The sequence below is a fragment of the Astatotilapia calliptera genome, chromosome 17 (assembly GCF_900246225.1).
Source record: "Astatotilapia calliptera chromosome 17, fAstCal1.2, whole genome shotgun sequence".
NCBI lineage: Eukaryota > Metazoa > Chordata > Actinopteri > Cichliformes > Cichlidae > Astatotilapia > Astatotilapia calliptera.
The window spans coordinates 629,528-654,770 of NC_039318.1; the positions used below are offsets into that span (position 1 = coordinate 629,528).

General features: G+C 40.6%; 1 protein-coding gene across 4 annotated transcripts; it reads left to right on the forward strand.

The window, feature by feature from the left end:
* Nucleotides 1-1,990: 1,990 nt before the first annotated feature.
* Nucleotides 1,991-9,011, forward strand: LOC113009795 (serine/threonine-protein kinase pim-2-like). Of its 4 annotated transcripts, none has more exons than XM_026148341.1 (10): nt 1,991-2,419; nt 4,550-4,658; nt 4,760-4,939; nt 5,184-5,372; nt 5,638-5,732; nt 5,818-5,865; nt 7,196-7,417; nt 7,499-7,679; nt 7,769-7,945; nt 8,035-8,997. In XM_026148341.1, exons 2-10 carry the CDS (start codon nt 4,586-4,588, stop codon nt 8,124-8,126), a joined length of 1,257 nt encoding a protein of 418 aa, XP_026004126.1. In that variant the 5' UTR covers nt 1,991-2,419; nt 4,550-4,585; the 3' UTR covers nt 8,127-8,997. The 4 variants fall into 4 exon arrangements, 3 of the variants coding, with proteins under 3 accessions (XP_026004126.1, XP_026004127.1, XP_026004125.1); XM_026148342.1 differs by lacking the exon at nt 1,991-2,419 and adding an exon at nt 2,506-2,700; XR_003270249.1 differs by lacking the exon at nt 1,991-2,419 and having other exon boundaries at nt 4,147-4,658; nt 8,035-8,472; nt 8,982-9,011.
* The last annotated feature ends 16,232 nt before the right edge of the window (nt 9,012-25,243 follow it).

The following is a 25,243-nucleotide window of genomic DNA, read 5'->3' on the forward strand; positions in this document are numbered from 1 at the left end:
CAGAATGGGGTTTTATTGCCAAATGTTGAGCAGGTTTACAACATTAGGAAATTGCTGCGGTGCTTCAGTGCAAACATGCTGTCATAAATTGCGCTTAAATAGACATGAAAAAATAAAAGTAAGAATAAGAATTAAAAGTGCTACGTGGAAAGATATATGCATGAGCTATACATGAGATATATACATGAGAATAAGAATTAAAAGTGCTACGTAGAAAGATATATACATGAGTGCAGGTGGTGATCAGTGCCAAACATGGAATGATGCAGTGACACAGCGTAGGGTCATGTGTTAGTGGTGGGAACAGTCATACGTTTATTGTTCATGTGTCCAACAGCAGAGGGGAAGAAACTGTTCTTATGGCGAGAGGTTCTGGTGCGAATGGACCGGAGCCTCCTGCCTGAGGGGAGCAGGTCAAACAGACTGTGTCCAGGGTGAGAAGGGTCAGCTGAGATCCGGGCTGCACGCCGCAGTGTCCTGGAGGTGTACAGGTCCTGCAGAGATGGGAGTCTGCAGCCAATCACCTTCTCAGCAGAGCGCACAACACGCTGCAGTCTCTGTTTGTCCCTGATAGTGGCTCCAGCGTACCACACGGTGATGGAGGAGGTGAGGATGGACTCGATGATTGCAGTGTAGAACTGCATCATCGTCCGTGTTGGCAGGTTGAATTTCTTCAGCTGCCTCAGGAAGTACATCCTCTGCTGGGCTTTCTTGATGACGGAGGTGATGGTGGGCTCCCACTTCAGGTCCTGAGTGATGGTGGTACCCAGGAAGCGGAATGAGTCCACAGAGGTGATGGGGGTGTCAGTCAGGATGATGGGGGGGAGTGGGGCTGTGTGCTTCCTGAAGTCCACAATAATCTCCACTGTCTTCTGGGCATTCAGCACCAGGTTGTTGTGGCTGCACCAGGACACCAGACGTTCAACCTCCCTCCTGTAGGCAGACTCGTCCCCGTGCAAGATGAGCCCAATGACGGTGGTGTCATCTGCAAACTTGATTAGCTTGACAGACTGGTGGGTGGAGGTGCAGCAGTTGGTGTACAGGGAGAAGAGCAGAGGAGAAAGAACACAGCCCTGAGGGGAGCCGGTGCTGATGGTCCGGGAGTCCGAGAGTAGCCTTCACTACTGCCTTACAAGTAAATGCTGCCCAAAGAGAGTCCTTCTTGTTGGTATAATAGCTACAATATTATCTATAATATCCATTGCTTGTTCCTAACTAGTTTTATGGCCTTTGTTGTAGAAGCACAGTTCCCACCTTGAAGCAGCCCTCTATAAACATGCATTTATGCAGCTGTTACGTTTTATCAAGATTTGTTTGACCGTCTTGAGGAATATATGGAACATTTAAACATATGCTACAGTCATTGTACGTCATAGCTAGTCATAGCTAGAGGTCACTTAAAATCCATCACTAAGATCCATTCATCCTTTATCACTTTCACATGCAATGTGAGGTTTGTGCTTCTCCCATTATTATTAACATTGTGATTCTTTTTACATGGATATTCACTGCTCGTCCAAAGCACACAGCATGCAGGTGAGCTGTCTGAGCTATGACCCTCAGACTGATGTCTCAAATCCAATGAGTCATCAAAGACTTAATATTTGTGAAAGTAGCCTAATGAAGTGGTGTCTTCATTTGTTTATAGATTTACATTTACAGATCACCCCGTCCTTTGATTTCTCAGTGCTCAAAATCAGACATGTTTTATGTGGGTTTAACACTGGGGCAACCATTTATTACTGCCAACTCTTGATCGTGGACTTAAACTATACTAAAATGGACTCATGGAATAAGCTGTTTCAATAGGAATAACAAAGAGCTCAGATTTTAAGGGAATTCTTACTGATTCAGAGGTTTTTGTGTCAGTCTCACAGTGTAATCAGCTGTAAATGACTAGTTGGTGACATTTTTATATTAACATAAACAATGATGTTGGTGTTTCAAACCTGTCAGTGTTAGCAGACATATTACAAGACTTCATAAAATATGATACAAAAGCATGATTACAAATACAATAAATGCTTCTGGATGGCAAATGCTCTGTTCAGTACACACGTTTTACTTTGAACACATAGGTATGCAGCATGCACACAACATGCATTCATCCTTTTTGGTTGAGTCCATGGTGATGGCCTGTGTCTTTCCGAGTTCTCCTCAAACACTTTGGCTTCCCTCTACAATGTTAGGCCTCTTATTAACCTTTGTCATGTCATGCACACATTGCTCAAGAGCTGTTGCCATATTGGATGTGATAACCTGTAGCGATCACATCCAATAACTCATGTGTTGTTTACATACAAATGATCACTGCTTTTTTTTCACTGCTGTGCTGCTGGTTGCAGCAATCACCAGGGATAGAGAATCTTTTTTGTTGCCTTTCAGGTGATTTGGATAGAAGAGGAGCATCACATAAAAGGTACTATCAGTTCTAAATTATTTGAAATCCAAGTATCTGTTTCAAACAATATTTGACTGTGAGGCTTGGTTACCGGTTGTTGCTGGTTCTCACTGGCTGTCACTAGTTGTTACCGCTTGCTGCTGGTGCAGCAGCACTGACAGCTAACATGGCGGTTAAATCGACACATTTTGCTGCACCCATTTTTAGTTTTAATTGTTTTATGTCAGCTTTTCAGCTCCACCTTCTCCACTTCTTCCACACTAAACTTTTTCTACAAGCTGCGTGAGCGCACACCAAAGGTAGGGGAGGTGCTCAGGTTCACTGTCATTGATCATAATCGATCGATAGTGAAAAGTCCCCGCTCAATGCACAAATATATACAATTATGAGATATTCATGAAGTATTTTTATTTTATTTTGCCATTTATATATGTTGGCACTAACAGTGCTCAAGACAATACTTATATACTGTCAATATGTGACATATTGAAATCGCGTTTGAATTTGCGCTTGTTTTTTGCTTTCACTTTGCAATCGCACGAACTGTGTATAGAGAGCGACAGCACTGATTGGTGAGTGATGATAATTTGTGCACCAATTCCTCTGACATCGTCTTATCAATCGTTAGCTTACTATGCAAACATGACAAGTGAAATCTCCCGCAGCTTAAACATGTGAGAGGTTGATCGCGCAGAGAATCGCTGAGCGTTATGTGAGTGCGTGTGTAAAAGCAGCAGGATATATATTTCAGTTCTGCTGAGCCAAATAAGACAGGTCAGGGTGAAGAAGTGACAGCCAAAGAAAAGCTTACCACAAAACGGAGAAGTTATGACAAATCAGACTATAAGGCAAAAAGAAAGTGCAGCTTTATGGTTTCATGGACAAAAGAATTTCTGTGGCTGCGATATGATGAGCTAAATAACCAGGGCTGCACATAAGTGGTCCGCAGGTGCGCATTCGCTGTCAAAATAAAAAACACGCACAAGGGTTAGGGTTAAATTTAAAAACTGTACTTTTGAGTTAAAATATGTATTCATAATTTTAATAAATGACAAATTAAAAAGGCATGAACATTTTTTTTGTATCGAAAAAATATCGAACCGTGACACCAAAGTATCGAACCGAACCGTGAATTTTGTGTATTGTTGCACCCCTAATATATATATATATGTGTGTAATTTTAACAAGAACTTTATTGAACAATCAGTGAGTATACAACATACAAACAGATGAGGTATACAAGTGGAACATAAATATGAACAACCAGCGGTTAAAGAAAAAAAGAAAAAAACCCCACACCGATAGAGTTGGGAAGCAGGTACCATGCTTGTTACATCAGCTAACAATACTAACTTCCACAACACTCACCAAGACAGTCGGAGGTTAGGTAAAACAGAGCAAATAAATTATTGAGAAATTATAAGAAAATACATTAGGCAGGAAAGGAAAAAGAATAACTGTGGAAGTTCAAATTCACTGGGCTACACGTGCTTTCTTTCTATAGCCTTTGAACCTTGAAAAATATAACCTCATCACAGTAACGCATAATTTTATTATGCATTACATCCAATACTGCTCATACATTTAGTGAGTAACTAGTCATAATAATGCTCACAGATACGATTTATAGATCAGTCAACACATTCCAGCACCTTTAGGCAACTGTTTTTGTGATTTGGTGCTGTAAATAAAACTGAAATCAAGTGAATTTTGACTTAACCTGTGCTGTTAGCTTTTAGCCTGCAAAGCTATCCATTAGCCTTCACTACTGCCTTACAAGTAAATGCTGCCCAAAGAGAGTCCTTCTTGTTGGTATAATAGCTACAATATTATCTATAATATCCATTGCTTGTTCCTAACTAGTTTTATGGCCTTTGTTGTAGAAGCACAGTTCCCACCTTGAAGCAGCCCTCTATAAACATGCATTTATGCAGCTGCGCTACAGTTTTTGCAATATTGCACCCCTAAATAAATCTTTACAGAACTTTGCCTTCACCAGAAACTACTGCCTAGCCCAGGCTGATGTTCTGTAGCTATGGAAACCAAGAATTCCAAAATCTTGTGATGTCATCACCTCGTTGTTATAAGACATTGTTATAAGACACTAAAGATCATAGTTCTCACACACAGCTCATTGCATCTTTGCAGAGTGAAGAGTGAAATCCTGAAACTAAATTAACCTAAATGAATCACACAATGTCAAAGTCTTGGCCAACTTATACTGCACCACGTCCTGTGGATCTGAATAACCCTCTAGGTAAGTCAAATGGGATTCATATGGTAATTATGCATGCTTCTGGGTTTTTATTTGAGGCAACTGAATTTGACTTAAACAAAATCATCTTTTGTTGATTTCAGGACACCAAACAGAGCCTTGCATCTCCACACTGGTGAAGATGACTCCAGATGGAAGAATAGAGGGAAGAAAGAGAAGGGACTTACCTGAAAGACTGGACAAATCCCCCAAAAAAAGCAAAAGCAGTGGAGGTCCAAAACCAGGTCCCAGCCACTTTGTTTCTGGGGAATCCAGTTTGAAATGTAAGTGAAAAGACCTGTTTTAGCTGTGACATTATCTTGGCTATGTAGTTTATTTTGTGACTTTAACTGTGTACTTAACGGTCTTTAACTTTGTAGTTGGTTCATTTAGCCTTCTTTGTGTTGATTTTCAGTGTGCAGTTATTGCTTTAATGCACGATTGCCAGACCTTAGAAAGTCAGTAGAAAGCAGTTGACACAGAGTTGGACTGAAAATGCTTAAAGTCAAACTACTTTTTCCATTTTAGTTGGCCTTCTCATAGTGCCTTCAAGCGACTCTAGTATAATTAAGAGGAGCAACAAACGGAAGAGCACTAGTGACGAATCTGAGGGACCATCCAGCAAAAAAAGCAGGACAACGAGCCCAGAGGAGAGTCCCACCCAGGAACCCTCTGAAACATGTGACTCACCGAGGATATCCGGCACTGACAGAAAAGGTAAGATAATGGCAATATTTCTGAGCTGGATCACAAGATCCTTTAGAATTTGTCCTGGGGTTTGAGATTGGGTTTGATTCCTGTGGGACCAATCGACAATAAGAGACACTCTGGGCAGTAGTGACGTTACCTACCTACTAATCTGCTAAAATGTAGCTGCTATTTACCAATTAATAGAAATGTTATAGCAAAGCTCTATAGGACTGTGCCAGCTGTTTTCTGTGTAACAAGTCATAACCTGTATGTTTTTCCTGTGTGTCTGCAGAAGACTTCCTGGAAAAATATCAAGAGCTGGAGGTGCTGGGTCATGGAGGCTTTGCCACCGTGTTTTCTGGAATACGCATAAAAGACAGTTTTCCAGTATGGCTTCTTACATTTGCATTTCACAGATCTTCAGTTTATTCCTGTTTGTACTTCTCTAACCCAGAAAATGTCTTTAATGCAGGTGGCAATCAAACATGTTCAACAGCGCAGACTTGCGCGCACAACAATGGTAAGCGTCTTTTCTTATTCCAGCAGGTATTTATTAGGGCTGCCACGATTTGTCGACTAGTCACGATTACGTCGACTATCAAAATCGTCGACGACTGATTTAATAGTCGACGCATCGTTTGAAGCTTTGTAAGATCACAAAAGACGCAGGAGTAAGTGGCAGGATTTAAGAGTGTAATAACGGACTGAAACAGAAGATGGCAGCATTGCATGTACAAGGATGTCAGCTACCGTTAAACCCCGAAGAAGAAGAAGAAGCAGCTGTGTCCCAGAATTCATAGCGCAGCCCAGCTCAGTTTCCAACAATGGCGGCAGCTAGTTAGTTTTAATGTTACTCTTATTATTCTTTCTGGGTCACAAAATAAACGTTTAACATATTTTCAGGCGAGAATGTAGCTGTGTAAACCTCAAATATCTGCTCAGTTTATCAGGACACCACATATTTTCAAAAGCGCTCCGACGTTTTCGGAGACATCTGTTACCCACTAGCTCATTAGCGAGCCGGGGGCTAGGTCACTAGCGCCGTGAGAACACCGGACTCCCGGCAAATCGTTTTCAAACCCACCGCCGTCTTTCGCTACTCAGGTTAAATATATATGAGTCACTTAGATAACTTAAAATGTTATTGTTTGGCTTTTTTTTTAGTATTTTATTTGTTCCTGAGTAAATCAGTTTGTCTGAGATTAAAGTTATAGTTTTTACACAGCTGAATAAACATCAAGCAGACAGCTGATTATCAGAAGTGTGAGATGCTCCAGAATATACTCCAGTGTCCTGTTATATTTTAGATAGCAAGGAGTTTATTAAACTTCACCGAAACAATCTGCAAATTTCATTAAAATTTAACAAACTATCATCTTGTCTTTATTTTTAGTTAGCACATACCTTAAACACTTAAAGCTGTAAGCTAATGATAGTTATATAAGAGCAGATGCTGCTGGTGCAATAAGCTGTAGTTTTACGTCCAATGGATGATCTGATTAGTCGACTAATCGCAAAAATAATCGGTGACTAGTCGACTATCAAAATGATCGTTTGTGGCAGCCCTAGTATTTATATTATTTCAGGCCTTCTCAGGCATCAAGCATAAGGCACGTATTTCCTCCGTGCATGAACCAGACTGGTCTCACAGTTGTGTGTGAAATCGTCAGGAAATATGGTCGAATTCTATGAACAGTGGGTCACCTTATTGTTTAAACTGACATGTTTCAGTGGAAAGAATGCTTTTTAAAGATCAGGTCATTTTGTGACTATTTCAAAACTGTCTGTACGCTGATAGCTACTTTTGTTGAAATTCTGAATACTGACCTGAAGTAACTTTCCTTCTGAAGGATTGGAATGGGAAAAGTACTGATGTTCCCCTGGAGGTGGCGCTACTGATACAAGTTGGGGCTGGACCACATGATACGGAAAGCAGTATAACCCCACTTCTACTTGACTGGTTTGATCTGGAAGATGAGCTTATTATGGTTTTTGAGAAACCAGAAAATTGCATGGACTTAGACAATTACCTCAAAACTACAGATAAACCTCTGTCAGAGACACATGTTAAGGTAAGTGACGAGCATTTGGAGCTTACAGCAGTTTTTCATAGAGAATGTCCTGTGCTCCAAATATGGCTTCCTTTCTTTTAGGTCATAATGAAACAACTAGTTGACGCAGCCATTACGATGGATAACAAGGGGGTTTTCCACCGAGATATTAAACCACACAACATTCTAATTGAAACATCTTCGGAGGAACCCCGAGTGCGATACATCGATTTTGGCTGTGGAGTCACGTTTACTCCGGGACAAAGGTTCAGGAGGAACGCAGGTATGTTTTCAGCCACAGCGTTGTGCTGTCATGAACTGTCTCCACATCATGTTCCCTCCCCATTAATTCTTCTTATCTTTGTGTTTTAGGAACCAGGATCTACAATAGTCCAGAGTGGTTCATGTACGGCTTCTGCTCTGCAGAATATACTACAGCCTGGCAGCTGGGTGTTGTGATGTACCAGCTGTTACACAACAAGTTACCATTTGACTGCGACTACAAGATCATCAACCAAAACCCACCGATTTTAGCTGACATTTCAAACAGTAAGATTTCTGCCAAAAGGGCTGTTGATATAAGAAAGGTGAAATAACTTTGTGGATAACTTTAACAAGAGTATTTCATTTCTGTAAAGAATGCAGGGATTTTTTGACGGGGTGTCTGAGGAAGCACTACAAGGACCGCTTCACCCTGGAGGATCTTCGGAATCACATGTGGCTCAAATGATTTCTGCGCACCATGAACTAAAAGGTTATGGAGCAAAAGCTCCAACACATCACAAGTCATCAACAAGTCACTTTTCAAATTTAGTAGCAATGTTGCAGTTGCTGTCACGTGGCTCTTTTTTGGTGTTTTCTTTTCCAATCCAGCAGCAAGCAGTCTGAGACCTCCATCTGACCTTCATCTAAATATAGTGTCAAGCGGCGGCTGTGTGAAGGCAAGAGAGGACCCAAATGCACAGCTCTAGACACACGGGGATGAACTCAAAGGCAGGTCTTTATTAACAGGAACGTAAGAAGCCATACAATAACTAACCTGGGAGCAACTAAAGCTGAGGCGCTGGGAAGACACGGTAAATGCACACAACCTAGAGGGACGACGCAACACAGAACAAAGGGACACTCTGACATAAATACACAGAAGGTAATGAGAGAAGTGGGAACACACGGGGAACACAGCTGAAGACAATTAGCGAGCAGGGAGGACACGAAACTGAAAATACTGACACCAAGATGTGGACCTTAAACACAACACAGTACACAGAGATGAGCACAGAGAGAGAGAGGCAGAGAAGAAGGATGAATATGGGGGGATGAGGAGAACACAGAACACAAAGGATGGGAACACGGTACCAGAACAAACACCACAATAAAAACATGGACACAGGGGGAATCCAAATACCAAACCAACCAATCCAATGGGCATAAGGAACAAAATACAAAACTACAGGAAAACTAAGAACACTGGGTCAAAATGACCCAGGACCATGACATATAGGCTTTTGTAGGCTTGCTTTATGAAAAATGTCATTGATGAAAATGTAGTGTATATCTGTTATTAACCTCTGTCTCTCTTCCACAGCATGTCTTTATCCTGTCTTCCTTCTCTCACCCCAACTGGTCGCAGCAGATGGCCGCCCCTCCCTGAGCCTGGTTCTGCCGGAGGTTTCTTCCTGTTAAAAGGGAGTTTTTCCTTCCCACTGTCGCCAAAGTGCTTGCTCAAAGGGGGTCATATGATTGTTGGGTTTTTCTCTGTATCTATGAAGCGCCTTGAGGCGACTTTTGTTGTGATTTGGCGCTATATAAACAAAATTGAATTGAATTGAATTGAGGCCATGATGCATTTTATTGTAGCTCATCATCATCCGACCCTGCCCTGAAAATAGCTGAAGAAATGTTGGCATACCGAAAGGTTTGCTTTGGGGGTACTATTTGGTGCCATTTTAAGTTAAAAACTATTTAAAAAAAAAAAAAAAAGAGTCATATTTTGTGTGATTTTTTCATTACTGTTGTTGTCCCAAGAAGCAAGATGGCGCCTGTGTTTGGCTGTGCCGCTGCCTCCGTCCGTGTGTTTGTTTACTTCATATGTTATGCAAGTGTTCTTGCTACAGCTTTGTCCGATGTCATCTCCCTTCGGATTTATGATCGCCATGCGTTACTGCCGATCAAATCTGCTATGGATAACTTTCAGAGTCAACGATATGACGTTGTTTTCCCACCGCCGCTTGAGCGCGACGCAGCACCCGGTTCACCTCCACTCTTGCCGGTCAGCTCAATTTTGCTTCAGAGGCCTCGTCGGAGGAAGCGGGGGAAGAGAGCCGGCTTTGTTGTCCTGCTCCGTCGTCTTCGGAAAGAGGCAGATCTTCGGGGGCTTTATTCCTGGGCTGCTAGCGGTAAGATCCGCCTGAGACTTGTCGGAGCTGGATTAATCCCCACAACCCACTGTGTTTGAACTGAGCCCTTAGCCCTATATGTGCCTTTAAATGAGCACATTGCCCCAGAAACCTTTGTTTCTCCAAGTACTTGTGTATAAAAAACTATATATTAATGTTTGACCACATTTGGGAATCAGAGCAGAGAGAAGATGACAACAGGTGGCGCCATATTGCCAACTGACTAGTCTTCTTCATAAAATATGATACAAAAGCATGATTACAAATACAATAAATGCTTCTGGATGGCAAATGCTCTGTTCAGTACACACGTTTTACTTTGAACACATAGGTATGCAGCATGCACACAACATGCATTCATCCTTTTTGGTTGAGTCCATGGTGATGGCCTGTGTCTTTCCGAGTTCTCCTCAAACACTTTGGCTTCCCTCTACAATGTTAGGCCTCTTATTAACCTTTGTCATGTCATGCACACATTGCTCAAGAGCTGTTGCCATATTGGATGTGATAACCTGTAGCGATCACATCCAATAACTCATGTGTTGTTTACATACAAATGATCACTGCTTTTTTTTTCACTGCTGTGCTGCTGGTTGCAGCAATCACCAGGGATAGAGAATCTTTTTTGTTGCCTTTCAGGTGATTTGGATAGAAGAGGAGCATCACATAAAAGGTAGTATCAGTTCTAAATTATTTGAAATCCAAGTATCTGTTTCAAACAATATTTGACTGTGAGGCTTGGTTACCGGTTGTTGCTGGTTCTCACTGGTTGTCACTAGTTGTTACCGCTTGCTGCTGGTGCAGCAGCACTGACAGCTAACATGGCGGTTAAATCGACACATTTTGCTGCACCCATTTTTAGTTTTAATTGTTTTATGTCAGCTTTTCAGCTCCACCTTCTCCACTTTGTTATGGTTCAAAATATTGGGGATGGAGACAAGAGAAACACCACAATAACAACACTGGTCCGGCCGGGTCAAGTCAAACGATGATTTTAATGGTCACACACGTGGGAGATGGACACCGTATGCAGACAGCCTCAGATCTCATCACAAAAAACACATCTCCATAGTTTTGTAAAAATCAGGGTATTAGAATGCCCCTTCATGCGTAATGACAGGTGTTATACAATCAATGTTGACAGTTTTATTTAACACAGAAAAATAACATTGTCTCCTTCCCGAGGGCAGACGCTAACTGCCCCCCGTCTCCTGGAGCCATCCGTCCCCTGCAGAGACACAACATTGCAGCTACAAGGACTTCCACATTGATTAAGACGATCAGTGTGTATTGCTCTAAAACAAGTGTATAATACTAAATGAATAATGCTTGGTCAGCTACCACTACTTAAAACATAACAAAAAATAACTGAGCACAAGATCACCAAGAATAACATCGTATAAGTGCTTTGTAAGCATGTTTGCATTTAGCCCTCTGCACTCAAAGTCAAAACCTGCAATATATCAGTCCGGACCATCACGGCAAACGAAGCTTATGACCTTCAAAAGACCAAGTGCCAACTCATCATAAGCACAATTGCAAGGTGTGTCTGAAGTTATTGAAACCACTCTTTTTAACAAAAGACAAACAAATTAACAAATCTTCTAAACGCTATTCAGTTCATTTCAATCATTAATTATTAAACATGAAAGTGATGATTTATGCTTTTCACTTATTCTCTAAAAAACCCGGAAACTGACTCAGGTATTTAATATTTTAATCAATGTTGTTTAATTAACTACCACTTTAAACTTAGCAAAAAAACATAATTGAATAAAAGACCACAAAGAATAATATGATATCAGTGGTATGTAGGCGCGTGCGGCCCTCTATGCTCGAAGCCTTTCCCCTCCATAGATCAGTCAGACATTCACGCTGACTGTAGCTTTTAACCCTTAATTAACTTGAGCACAACTCTATAATAAGCAACAAACTGCAATATGTATAAGTTGATCATGGTCACATCTGCAATGAAAGATCATATTATTCTGGTACCTGTAAGTAAAAAATCAAACTAGAGTTATAACAATCACTGTAATACAAAAGCTAATGTAAGATCAAAAACTTCAGTATATATTTAATGCAAAGCTGGTTATATGATTCTAATGAACTAATAGTGCCACATTAAAATAATGAAACTAGAAGAGGAAAAAACATCCCCTTTTTATTCTACAACTTCTTCCACACTAAACTTTTTCTACAAGCTGCGTGAGCGCACACCAAAGGTAGGGGAGGTGCTCAGGTTCACTGTCATTGATCATAATCGATCGATGGTGAAAAGTCCCCGCTCAATGCTCAGCTCAAATGCACAAATATATACAATTATGAGATATTCATGAAGCATTTTTATTTTATTTTGCCATTTATATATGTTGGCACTAACAGTGCTCAAGACAATATTTAAGTCTCGAGACTGGTTTATTTGTCTAGAAGGAGACTATCAATGGTAAAACTTTCACAAAATGTCTTTTAGAAAGACAGATTTATTTCTCCCTGTGGGGAAATTGGCTTACAGATAAAAGAAATTCAAATTAACATAAATATACCAACAAAAAACAAACAAACAAGTAACATGCAAACATATACAAAATATTTAAAACGACACTAAAAACTAGCAAATGCACAGGTTCTTACAGAAGCACGGTTCCTATAGGATGGATCTATAGGATAGATTTCTTTTTACCTCCAAAACAGAAGAACATAGAATTAACAATATTGAAATTTAACCAAGTCACTCTCATGGGACTTAGGATTGACACCAAAATGAAAACTTTGGCGATTAAATGCCTCATTCCTAAATGATAGCCAGTTTTGTGAGTTCATACACACCAAATTAAATACTTAGAATTGAATATAACTCAACATATCGCCCTTAACTCTCTGGGATTGCGCTAAGGCATAAAACATAAACATATGCTACAGTCATTGTAGCATATGAGAGGTTGCATAATATCATTTGCAAGTGCCAGGAAAAAAAGGGAGGCCAGGCGGTGTGAATTGGAGGCCAAAATAAGGCACCTAGAGCAACAACACAAAAAAGCACAAACAGCCAATTTGCTTTCCGATCATAGTGAGATTAATAGTTTAATTAACGAAGAAAATTGAGGGCAATTTAAGATGACTTATTCTGGCTGATTCTGGGCTGTGGAGAGAATTTAAATGGAAGGTGGTCATAAGATATCCTCCTGAGACCCAGCAGTTCATTTTTGTGCACTGTAGTACACATTTAGTTTTTGCTTGTATCTCTCATACTCTACATGCCACTCTGCTGAGTCCTGTTGTTTCTTAGAGAGGACAAGTGTACCTTTAAAATGATGTCACATGTGTGGGGGTGTGGCCTTGCCAACTATCCTTTTCCCTCCTTTTCAAAATCGCTGGCATCCCTACAAGCACATTTTATGGAAGAAGGAAAGGTAAGCATGATATTTACATTTAAAGTGTTTTTGCACCTCATATTTTGATAAATTTTCAAAAATAAACATCTAGTAAGTAATTTGAGGAAGTTTTCAGAACTAAGCTTATTTAATTTCACAGAGCAAATGACTAATTTATTAATGTGTACTCCAGTGCACGTCAGGACTTTGTACTTATTTTTATTTCACATTTTTCTAGTAGACAGCTCTTTGACAGAGGCAGAGAGAATTCTTAACAGAATCATTGAGGGAGATTCAGACATGGATCTTTCAGAAGATGAGAGTCATGTGAGCCAGACAGGAGAGGGTGAGAACCCAGATGAGGGACCAGACGAAGATGACCAAGATGCAGGGCCAGATGTAATGGAGAAAGACACAGGGCCAGCTGAAATCTGCTGTCGTCCTATCTGGTCCAAAACCAACATGTAGGAGAATCTGGAATTTTTGATTTTGAGTACAAAAGTACCAGTAACATACAGAAATGTTTTACAGTAAATTAATTTAACTTGTAAAGATAGTGTAAAAGTGTTTTAAGTGAACTATATCGGATATTTGAGTATAAATAATTTTTCTGACTTTTGTTTTGCTAAGTAATTTTCTTTATCTTAGGTTCATGCCTGTGTTGAAAGAATGCAGAATTCGAGATGATGGCACACTAATGACACGTAATGATTGGAGCCCACAGCGGTATTTCCAGCAGTATGTTGATAAAAAAACTAATTCAGGACTTGTCCTTCTTCACCAACCAGCGTATGGTACGGGATTCAGGGTGTAATTTAAACACAACACCAGAGGAGATCAATACCTTTTTAGGAATCTCTGTGTACATGGCATGCCTTGGATATCCGAGAATTAGAATGTACTGGGCTGCCAAAACAAGAGTCGCAATTATAGCTGATTCCATGACACGTGATCGTTTCTACAAGATCAGGTCCTCGCTGAAAGTGGTTGATGATCTCAATGTGCCAGAAAGCAAAAAGAAAAAGGATCCCCTGTGGAAAGTCAGACCAGTTCTAAAGAGAGTTCTCCAAGGTTGCTTCAATCTGCCCAGGCCAACCAAGGTCTGCATTGATTTACAGATAGTTCCATTCACTAGCCGTTGTCCAGTTCGTCAGTTTGTACCTGGGAAGCCAAATCAAACAGGATTAAAAGTGTTTGTTCTTGCAAGTCCGCGTGGTTTAGTGCTTGATTTTGAAACCTACATGGGAAAGAACACTTTCACTCAAGTCCAACAGATGGGAATAAGTGGAAATGCAGTCCTGCGTTTAACAGAGACACTTCCTAGAGAATCACTAGTCTACTTTGACCGGTATTTTACCACCATCAGTCTTCTGGATGCTCTTAAAGAAAGGGGCCTTCTAGGTACAGGAACAATTCAAAAGAATCGAATCCCAAAAGAGTGCCACTTCACGGCTGACAACATCCTGAGCTCAAAACCAAGAGGTTCGTCAGAAATGATTGTACGGAGACCTGATGAAATAGCAGTCACCAAGTGGATGGACAACAAGCCTGTTGTCATGGCATCAACTGCTCATGGAATTGAGCCCCAGGATACCTGTTCCAGATGGTCAAAGAAAGAACAGAGACAAATCCAAGTCCCAAGACCTGCAGTGGTTGCAGAATATAATATCAACATGGGAGGGGTTGACCTATGTGATCGCATGCTCAGCTTCTCCAGAATATCTAGCCGGACCAAGAAGTGGACTGTTCGCACCATACTTCATTTCATTGATCTAGCCATCACCAACTGATGGTTTCATTATCGACAAGACAGCGAGGCCATGCAACAAGCTGAAAAGAATACACAGTACCTGGAGTTCAAGCTCCTCTTGGCTGAAGAACTGATAAACAAGGGACAAACATGGGAACAAGACCTAAATAATACCAGTGAGGAAGAGTTCTCTCCAGAAATCAAGAAAAGGAAGCCCCAACCAGATGAGAGTGTAAGAAAATATGGTGCACTCCACTTGCCTGAAATGGTTAACAGCCCAAGGCCTTTCAGGTGCAGAATGCTTGGGTGCAACAGTAAAACATATGTGAGATGTGTGAAGTGCCAAATGTTCCTCTGTGTATCCAAAAAATCATAGTGCTTTCTTAGATATCATAAATGAATGGACGTTTGTGAAATAAATTTAAAAAAACCCAGTGCAATCAGTTTTTCCTAGACGAATGGCCTACAGCCAGTGAAATGTCAGTGACTTCTAAGTTGACCCATGATCTACTGTTTTGTGATGTTTTTATTAGAGATGGCACGATACCACTTTTTTATGTCCGATACTGATATCATAAATTTGGATATCTGCCGATACCGATATGAATCCGATATAGTGTGTTTTAATCAACAAAACTGTTTTTTTAAATATCTTGCTGCATTTTGTATAAGTTCATACTCAAGTTTAAAACAACAACTACACTAAAGCTATTCTGTTATACCTGTATGCAAAAAAAAAATTTCATAGTTCAGCAATACTGATCAATCTAATAAACTTAAACCTGCACCATCCTCCCTATTCTGGTATTTTAAAGAGTACTTAGCGTAAATATTAAGCAACCTAACTAATAGGGTTCCAACTCCCAGCAACAACAAAAATAAATAAATAAAAAATAGGGAACCACCCCTCACGCTCCACCTCATGATGCTTAATCGACATAATCAACCTTAATTTGATGCAGTGTGAAAAAAAATGCACAGAAATCAATTATTTTTCAATATCTTAAAATATTAAATAGATTCAACATCTTTCTTCAACAGAATTGCAGACTGCACAGATGGTACCTTCCCAAAGGAAAAAGTACTATAGCTTACTAGGGTATATATATTAGACTTAATAGTCACTATATACAGTAATGGACTTCTATTCATTTTACATCAAATTAAAACTTTGGGTGTCAGATAATTATTTATTAAAAGCTCGACATTTTAAATGAGAATAAGAAAGAAAAGTATGTCTTTGTGCCCCCTTTTCCCTGTTCATGCCGTATCGGCCCCCCTGGCTAAACTTTGCTAGATCCGCCCCTGCACAGTTACCAGCCGTCAGCTACGTAGAAAAAGATCCTGGTGTAGAAAGTAATATTAAATACATTCTAACAACAGCTGATCAAGCTTAAACGTGCTGCTGTTGTTCAGCCGCTGGTTTCCTCTTTCTGGTGCAAAGTGGGCCAAAAACAAACAAGAGAGACGGACTCGCGACAGAAAAGCCGATCAGCTGATCATTGATCAGTTTCATGATTGAAGAAGCAGCAAGAAGAGGCAGTCACTCCATATATCAGTTGTTAAGCTTAACGCAGGAATGCTTTACAAACATTCAGAGATGGACTTACACACTTGCTTTACTTCTCTCGGGGATAACTTTGTCGGTGATGAAATGCCAGGTTGCTAGCGAAGCTCCACATGCTATCCAGACCACCGACAGGTCCCGCATGCCACAGCCGCTCTATCACGTGATGCATACTGCTCCGACTGCTAACGTTCTGAGGTGAGTTACGGCGTGTTGCAAGTTTTGTGAGGTGCTTTCGTGATATTTAATGGATCGGATTACATTTTTTATTTTTCTCCGATATCCGATCCGGTAATTTAGGTCAGTATCGGACCGATACCGATACGTAATATCGGATCGGTCCATCTCTAGTTTTTATGTAAATATGTTTTAAAATCCTGCTTACAAAGATTTCAGTGCAGCATTTAATTTTTTTAATCAGCTCTTGAATTTTGTTAGTTTCACATTCGTGATCAATGAACTCCCCTTGTGCACTGCAGTGCACATGTTGTAAAATTTAAATAAAATCTGTTAAAAACAAAATTGTTTTTGCAATGTGTTTTTTACCAAGCCAATACTTGATTTATATTAAAAAAATCAAAATCAAAATACTTTTTTTTCCCTGGGTCTCAGGAGGATATTTTAGAACCCCCGAGATAATTGCTAAATCGAACCCAACAACTCCTGACACTTGTTGGCGAAATTGTGGTCCTCACTTAGGAACCCATTCACACATATTATGGTCATGTCCAAAAATTTGCTCATTTTGGACATGACATATTTAAAGCTCATGAACATGCAGCACTGAGGAGAGAAACGAGAGGTCGCTGCAGGAACTCACTGCTGTCAAACTTCCTGTTTTATCCTCATTTCTGACTCTGGCAGGCCCAGGCTGTGTCCAGCTGTATCCAGCGACCGCACGCGTACTACGTACGGCGCGTACTATAAGTACGAGAAGTGCGAAAGTGAGAGGCTTGTGAAATGGGACGGTCTAGCCTTCGTCGCGCTGTTCAGGTTGCCTAGCAACCATGATACTAACCGTGAGAAACGTGTCATACGGCTTTGTGTGACAGAAATGAAGGAGAACATATTTTGTTCATCTGAGACCAAAGGACTGTAAACATGATTGTTGGGCTTCATTTCTGTGCTGAACAGTCATTTAAGATTAGTTAGTAAATAACAATTAGCTGATGTTGTTCATGAGACTAAAGTCATCTCACTGTGGCAATGTAAATATAATATGGCCAATATTAAAGTTATTGTCAGATTATTATGATATATATATATATATTACAGGATATATTACAGCAGTGAGCTTGAACTCTGGGTCAGAGATTCAAGTTGTAGTTATTTATGTCCTGAATCAGTCTTATTAGGTAATGTTCAAATAATGTTATCATCCCAGTGTTTCCAGTGTGGGAGAAAGTACTCAGGGCCTTCAAGGTACACACTATGAAAGACAAAGCTGACCTTTGCATTTAAATCATTCAGAAATTTAACTTTTTTGAGCTTTAAACCTCCAAAGAAATGTCACAGGGAACGTCGAATAATCCATCTGGAAGCAGAGATCAGTCAGACCCAGTGCAGCCAACAGTTGAATCTCTACATAGTACTTAGGAGACTACACAGAGAACTCCTTGAATATAACGCAAAACTCAGGAAAGAAAACAAAAAACTCATGCATGAAAACACACAACTCCAGCGAGAGAATACACAACCCAGGCAAGAGCCCATACAACCCAGTGAAGAAATCATACAACTCAGGCAAGAAATCATACAACTACATCAAGAGAACTCACTCAGTCAGACCCAGTGCAGCGTACGGCAGTTGAAATTCTACATATTGTTGTTAGTCAAAACTTAGACATCGCTGCATTTAACACACGCCTCAGGGAAGAAAACAGACATCACAGGCAATCGAGACAACGCACAAGTCAATCGAGAATACATGGAACTTGGGCAAGTGATCACACGACTCAGGCAACAGAACGAAGAACTCAGGCAAGAGAGCAGACGACTCTGTGAAGAGATCAGACAACTCAGGGAAAGGAACGAAGAACTCACAAATGTCGGAGGGTTCATTGTTCTCTACAGCTGCTTTCTGGTTGGCCTCTAAGATTTTTGGCTGAAGAGAATGTCCCGCTCTGTGGGGTCATGATTATTATCATTATTATCATCATCCACATTTGTTACCAGGCAAACATCCATAGCACAGGGCACACGGCCTTTATTTCCTTTCTTAAACAATCATGTAAAATATGTGTTAAATTGTATATATATAAGCAATCCTTCCAGCTTGAACTTTGCTCCATTGATCAGTCGGACTCGCGCCGACTGTAGCTTCAAACCCTTAGAGCAGGCTGTACCTGCTGCGGAGACTCAGGTCGTTTGGGGTGGAGTGCCCACTCCTGAAGACCTTCTATGACTCTGTGGTGGCTTCTGCTATCTTTTATGGTGTGGTCTGCTGGGGCGGCAGCATCTCTGCTGGGGACAGGAAGAGACTGAACAGGCTGATCCGAAGGGCCAGCTCTGTTCTAGGATGCCCTCTGGACCCAGTGGAGGTGGTGAGTGACAGGAGAACGGCGGCTAAGCTGTCATCCCTGTTGGACAACGTCTCCCACCCCATGCAGCAGACTGTGACAGCACTGAGCAGCTCCTTCAGTGGGAGACTGCGGCACCCACGGTGTGGGACGGAGAGATTTCGCAGGTCTTTCCTCCCCACTGCTGTCAGACTCCACAACAAAGACTTTAACTGAACAAACACACACATCCACACATGTGCAATAACACTAAGTGCAATAATCTTTTCTGGCATCGTTGTATTTTTACTCAGTTGTATATAGTATTTGTATTCTATTTTTATCTTATTGTATATTTTTATTCTATTTTATTCTACTGTATATAGTATATTATTTTATTCTATTCTGTACAGCTGTGTACTGTATTTATTCTTATTGTATTCTAATTTTTGCGTCATAACTTTTGCACTGTCCACTTCCTGCTGTGACAAAACAAATTTCCCACGTGTGGGACTAATAAAGGTTATCTTATCTTATCTTAATTAACTTCAACCCTTTACTCAGCACAAAAAGCAATATATATGTGTATATAAGATTATAGTGTAGTTATACCAACACCTGAAATACAGACTTTAATATAACATCATCGGTTTCAATAAATGTGTCAATGAAATAGTAATAATGATGAATCATAAGTGATGCCACAGTAATAATACTGATTATGAATAGTAACATAGATTATGAATATAAAATAATATTTCATCCCGACACCTTATAGGTGTTATGTTGGTAAAATCTGGGAACTAAATGGGCCCCAACTAGGCAAAGTACACAGAAATCCACCCGGGCCCCATCTTTCAAGTTTTTTGTGGGTACAACATGAGCTAAAAAGTTGGAAATGCATTATCAGTGGGTTCTGTAGTTGCATCTTACTTCTAGTTTGAATTGGCTAATTTCTGGCACTGGGTGGGCCCAATGTAGCAAAACAGTCACAAAATCAATTTATCAGACGGCCAATACGACACCAAATATATTAAAGCTGACCGCAAACAAAAACAAGTTTGTAAATAAAACCATTTCAAAAATCACGAGGGTACACAAAACAACATTTTTCACATTTATTTTGTACAACAACTGTGACTTTACGTAACTGCACTCCAAAGTGCGTAAACTTTTAAAAATTACACAGCCTTTGTACGTGCTATGAAGTTTTTACGTGTTTTGGAATTTTTACGTGCTTTGTCTCTAGCAGGCACCATAAATAAACTTTTATTTATTCACTCCACATAAAATCTAATAAATAAATCATATAATACAAAAACCAACTATTTACATTTCAACTTTTAACTATTTAAATTTTCAGCTTTTTCCTTTTAACCCTTAGATGCACACGTGGAGTCATAAATGACCCCACGGGTTGTTTTTCTTCAAAATATTTAAAATGAAAAGTTGTAATATATTCATATTCCAGGTACTCCTCAAAAAATATGTTTGTAACATGAAGCCATTTCTATTTTTATTTATTTTTTCATTAATTAAAAAAAAAAGCAGTTTTTTTATCACTATCCCACTCTTCCACAAGTGGGGTCGAAAATGACCCCAAGCAGTTCCTATGGAATCTTCTATGAAACCTTCATTGTTAGCACGAAATAAAGAGGGTCTCGTACATTTACGAGCATTTAATTTCCTGGATTTAATGATTTAAAAGTTTAATAGGTCTTTGAACTTGATAATAAAATTGAGTCCATTATTAGCAAAAGTAATTTTAAAAAGAGCAAAACAAATGCTTAATAAATAACAATTGTTTGAAACTTAAGCTTTGTAATTGTAGCAGATTTCATTATGTCTGTAATTTTTTATTTAGCCCCACAGTAGTAAAAGCCATAAATGGGAGTTCGATTTATTACTAGTATTTTACACAGCATTCAGCTATAGTAACATGTTTTGCATTTTCCTACTCACTGAACAGCTGCACTGTCTTAAGAAATTAATAACCAAACATTTCTCAGTAACCAATAACTAGATGGAACAGCACAGTATCTAAGAGAGAGATCAGACAGTGTTTGAGCTAAAGAAGCTGTGTGTTTCTTTTGGGGGCTTTTTGCACACTGATCCACCACCGTTTTCCTATAGTACAAGGCATATCTGGTAACATTACCGTAAACGTGACCAGTAGGGTCAGGTTCAGATCAGAAAACCGTTTCAGCTGCAGGCATCTAGTGCTGTAATTTAAACAATCACCTCATACGCCTCATGCTTTACACCCCTATAAGGTGAGCTTGTTACACTGCACATGAATATTACGTGACATGGCATGACTAGCTCATGTTCAAACATTTAAGATACTGTTCAGCCATTTTGTTTACTGGGTAGTGCATAATGGCCGAGTTACCTGAGTGGGAATCCAGTAAAGCCAAATAAAGAATAATTTTTTTAAAGATAAGGTACCTTTATTAGTCCCACAAGGGGAAATTTCATGTTAATTAATTACAAATACCTTATAGGAAAACCTAAGAAAAGGTTGCAGAAGTACAGAAAAAAACTGCCGTGTACGTTACAGTATGTAAATTCAAAAACTGTAGAGAGAGAATGGAGGAATGAAAACAGAATAAGAAAAGATGAACTTTATTGAGTAGAATATAGGCAGTAAGAGTTTAGTAATTAACTTTTAATTATTTTTGCCAAAGACAATGACAGTAAATTAACCCAGTTCTACCTGTTAGCTAAAGATGTTATGCCTCTCCCCATTAAGGACAAGTAAAAGCGCTATACAAATACAGGCCAAAAGTCAAGAAAACGCACAACTGAGTCAAGCAAACGCACAACTCAGTCAAGCAAACGCACAACTGAGTCAAGAAAACGCACAACTGAGTCAAGCAAGTGAGTGCAACGATGTCACAGAGGTTTTAGGGCAGCATCAACTCCAGCAGATATTTTTGTCACTCTGGAGCACATTTTAGGAAAATAACAAGAAGTAAATGAAGGAAACCGACAGAAGCAGACAGGATAAGACGAGCGTCGTATCTGAGACAATAACCAGGGCCGGACCGTTTCTAACAGCTGCATCGTTTTTATTGTGCAACAACACGGCAGCAGAGGACGATTTGATTTGGTCTTGGGAATAAATCACTACTGGAAATCACAGGACTCAGATCAACACACGTCTGCTGTCCAGAACCAGGACGACGTGCTGAGATCACGGTGGGCGACAAATGTTCATCAGCAGAACGATGAGACAGAAACACAGAAGAGCCGTTTGGAAAGGCAGGAGGTACAGTGCTAACAGGCTGCAAGAAATATAAATACAGACTCACGTCTGTCTCTGTCAGCACTTATCATTCAAAAGATACGACACACGTGTGCAAAGAAGTGTCCAGGTTCATCCTGACCATCAACCTTTCTGACTGAAGGGCATTTCTGCCAGCAGGACTTCAGATATAAGCAGTGACAATAACACTATCAGTCATGGTCTGGCATTCCCAGAGCACAAAGCTCAGCAGGACATAAACAGTGTGGAGTCATCAACATCATCAACAGAAGGCAGAAGAGCTTTGAATGTCCTTCAAGAAGTCTGGAGAAGTGTTCCTGCAGGTCCTCACAGAGACGCCAGAGAGCTGCTCAGCGAGTTCAGAGTGAGCTGAAGGATGATGGTCAGACCATAACATTCCTCCAAAAGTGCCTTCATGGACCTGCAGCCGAGAAACCGATGCAAAGTGTTTATGCAGGTGAGAGAAGTTCACCTGAGGGCTCTTAGTCAGCGTGCATGCCGAGCGCTGAGAGACGGAGGTTGTGCTGCAGGCAGACGTTTGGACGGCGACTCAGACTTCTCTTCTAGACGTCGTCAAATATTTGTCTACGAGATGACGACGAGACAGGTACCGTCCTCCTGAGTGCACAAAAACACACAAGTGAACACAGCAGCACACAAATCCACACGTCTGTGGACACGTCAGGACAATCTATAATCTTCTAACACAAAAACAAACAGTGTTCACTAAAGTAAACACACAGAGCAGTAGCAGATTTTTTTAATGTGTTTTATTTATTTTCATTTGCTGCTAACTGCCTTGTTTTCATTTGTAGTTTTTGTAGTAGGAAGAACTACAAAATCCACAAATAAACAAAGTGCAGTTAACAAATGTAGTGCTCTCCACTATGTGAACCCCTCAGCTGAATTTTTAGGTTTTTCAGTTCAAGCCAATGAAATGAAATCCAAAAATTCAACCCAACAATCAAATGATCCCCTATGAGCAAGCACTCTGGCAACGGTGGAGAGGAAAAACTCCCTTTTAACAGGAAGAAACCTCTGGCAGAACCAGGCTCAGGGAGGGGCGGTCTTCTGCCATGACTGGTTGGGAGGTGAGGGGCAAAATAAAATCAAACATAAAGGAGAACACAGGTCGGTGGACTGTGGCTCGAGTTTAAAAGATGCTCGAATCCCGCCTGAGGTGGTATGGACACGTGATTCGAAGCGATGAGAACTCAGCAAAAACGACTATTAAGGATCGACCCAGACGGCGCCGGCCTCGAGGCAGACCGAAAAAACGGTGGATGGACAAAATCAAGGAAGACATTAAGACCATCAACGCGTCACCTGAGGACGCCTTGGACAGAACCAAACGGAGAAACCTTTGCTGAGGAGCGGACCCTGCACCAGCGGGAACAACGCCAGGATGAAGGTGGACTGTGGCTGGAAAACATCATTACTGTTTTTAAAGGGTAACTGGTCCACATCCACAATTACAGCTGTAATTGTGGATGTGGACCACAGTCCACAATTGTCGATGGGACGTGTGCATGCAAGCACACGCAAGCCATCCCCGCTCTGTGGGGTCATGACAATAATCATGACCCCACAGAGCGGGACATTCGCTTCAGCCGAAAATCTTAGAGGCGACCCAGAAAGCAGCTGCAGAAAGAACAATGAACCCTCCGACATTTGTGAGTTCTTCGTTCCTTTCCCTGAGTTGTCTGATCTCTTCACAGAGTCGTCTTCTCTCTTGCCTCAGTTCTTCGTTCTGTTGCCTGAGGTGTGTGATCACTTGCCCAAGTTCTATGTTTTCTCGATTGACTTGTGCGTTGTCTCTATTGAGTTGAATGATCTCTTGCCTGTGATGTCTGTTTTCTTCCGTGAGGCGTGTGTTTAATGCAGCGATGTCTAAGTTTTGACTAACAACAATTTGTAGAATTTCAACTGCCGTACGCTGTACTGGGTCTGACTGATCTCTGCTTCCAGATGGATTATTCGACGTTCCCTGTGACATTTCTTTGGAGGTTTAAAGCTCAAAAAAGTTAAATCTCTGAATGATTTAAATGCAAAGGTCAGCTTTGTCTAAAACAACTGGCTCTTTCTGATGTAAACTGTTAAACGACCTCCTCTATTTATAGACTTGGTGGGTGTGGCAGAGAATGTGATGTCCCTGTGACATCACGATGATCCTTTGATCTTCTTTTTTTTTTCTTTTTTTTGGTTTTTTTTTTTGCCTGTCCCGTTTGGCTCTTTTGCATCAGAATTGTTGTCTAAAGGCAAAGAAAGATGCCCAACGGATTTACTTTACCAAACTGACCATCCCAGCCTTGCTGTAATGGTCCATTTGATTCACCTTTTATTGTTTATTTTATTTTCACTTACTGAACATGGGACAGACTTGACTGGGGGAAAGAAGGGGAGAAAGAAAGAGGGAAAGAGAAACAGCTGAGAAGAGGGACGGGGGAGAAGGGCAAAAGACAAAAACCAACAGAACGGGCAGAGAAAAAAAATGCATATATCAATCACCTGGATCACCTGCTGAGAAAGAAAAAAGAAAGCAAGCAGAAGAGAACAAGAGTAATAGAATAAACAACATCACAATGATATATGGGAATATGACAGTAAATACTAAATATTAAACATTATTGTGCAGCACATAAGATCAACAGAACACAGTGTGCTTTGAGGTAGGAGCCAAAAAGGGTGTAGTTTGTGGGTGTGATCACCCGTGTGTACACCTGTGAGCATGGACGAGCTTGTTTTTTTTTTTTTAAAAGGTTCCTTCATGTAATAATCTGCTAGAGGGTGTGGGGGGGCCACAGCCCCGTCCTCCAGGGTGTGAAGCAGGTATGGAGGAGATCAAAACTCCAGACATCCAGAGGCCCCCAGAATACAAGAGACCAAGGAAGACCAACAGAGGAGCAGCTGCGCCACTGTCCCAGAAAGAGCTGAGGAGAGTCCCAGATGAGGGCTCACTCAGCAGCCGCGGAGCAGAAGCCAGGGGGAGTTGCA

Excerpts from the sequence above, each read along its gene's own strand:
- LOC113009795 (XM_026148341.1), top strand. The coding sequence starts at position 4,586 with ATGAATCACACAATGTCAAAGTCTTGGCCAACTTATACTGCACCACGT. Across the intron at positions 7,418-7,498 it reads TGTCAGAGACACATGTTAAG|GTCATAATGAAACAACTAGT; the intron begins GTAAGTGACGAG and ends CCTTTCTTTTAG. Across the intron at positions 7,946-8,034 it reads TTTAGCTGACATTTCAAACA|AATGCAGGGATTTTTTGACG; the intron begins GTAAGATTTCTG and ends ATTTCTGTAAAG.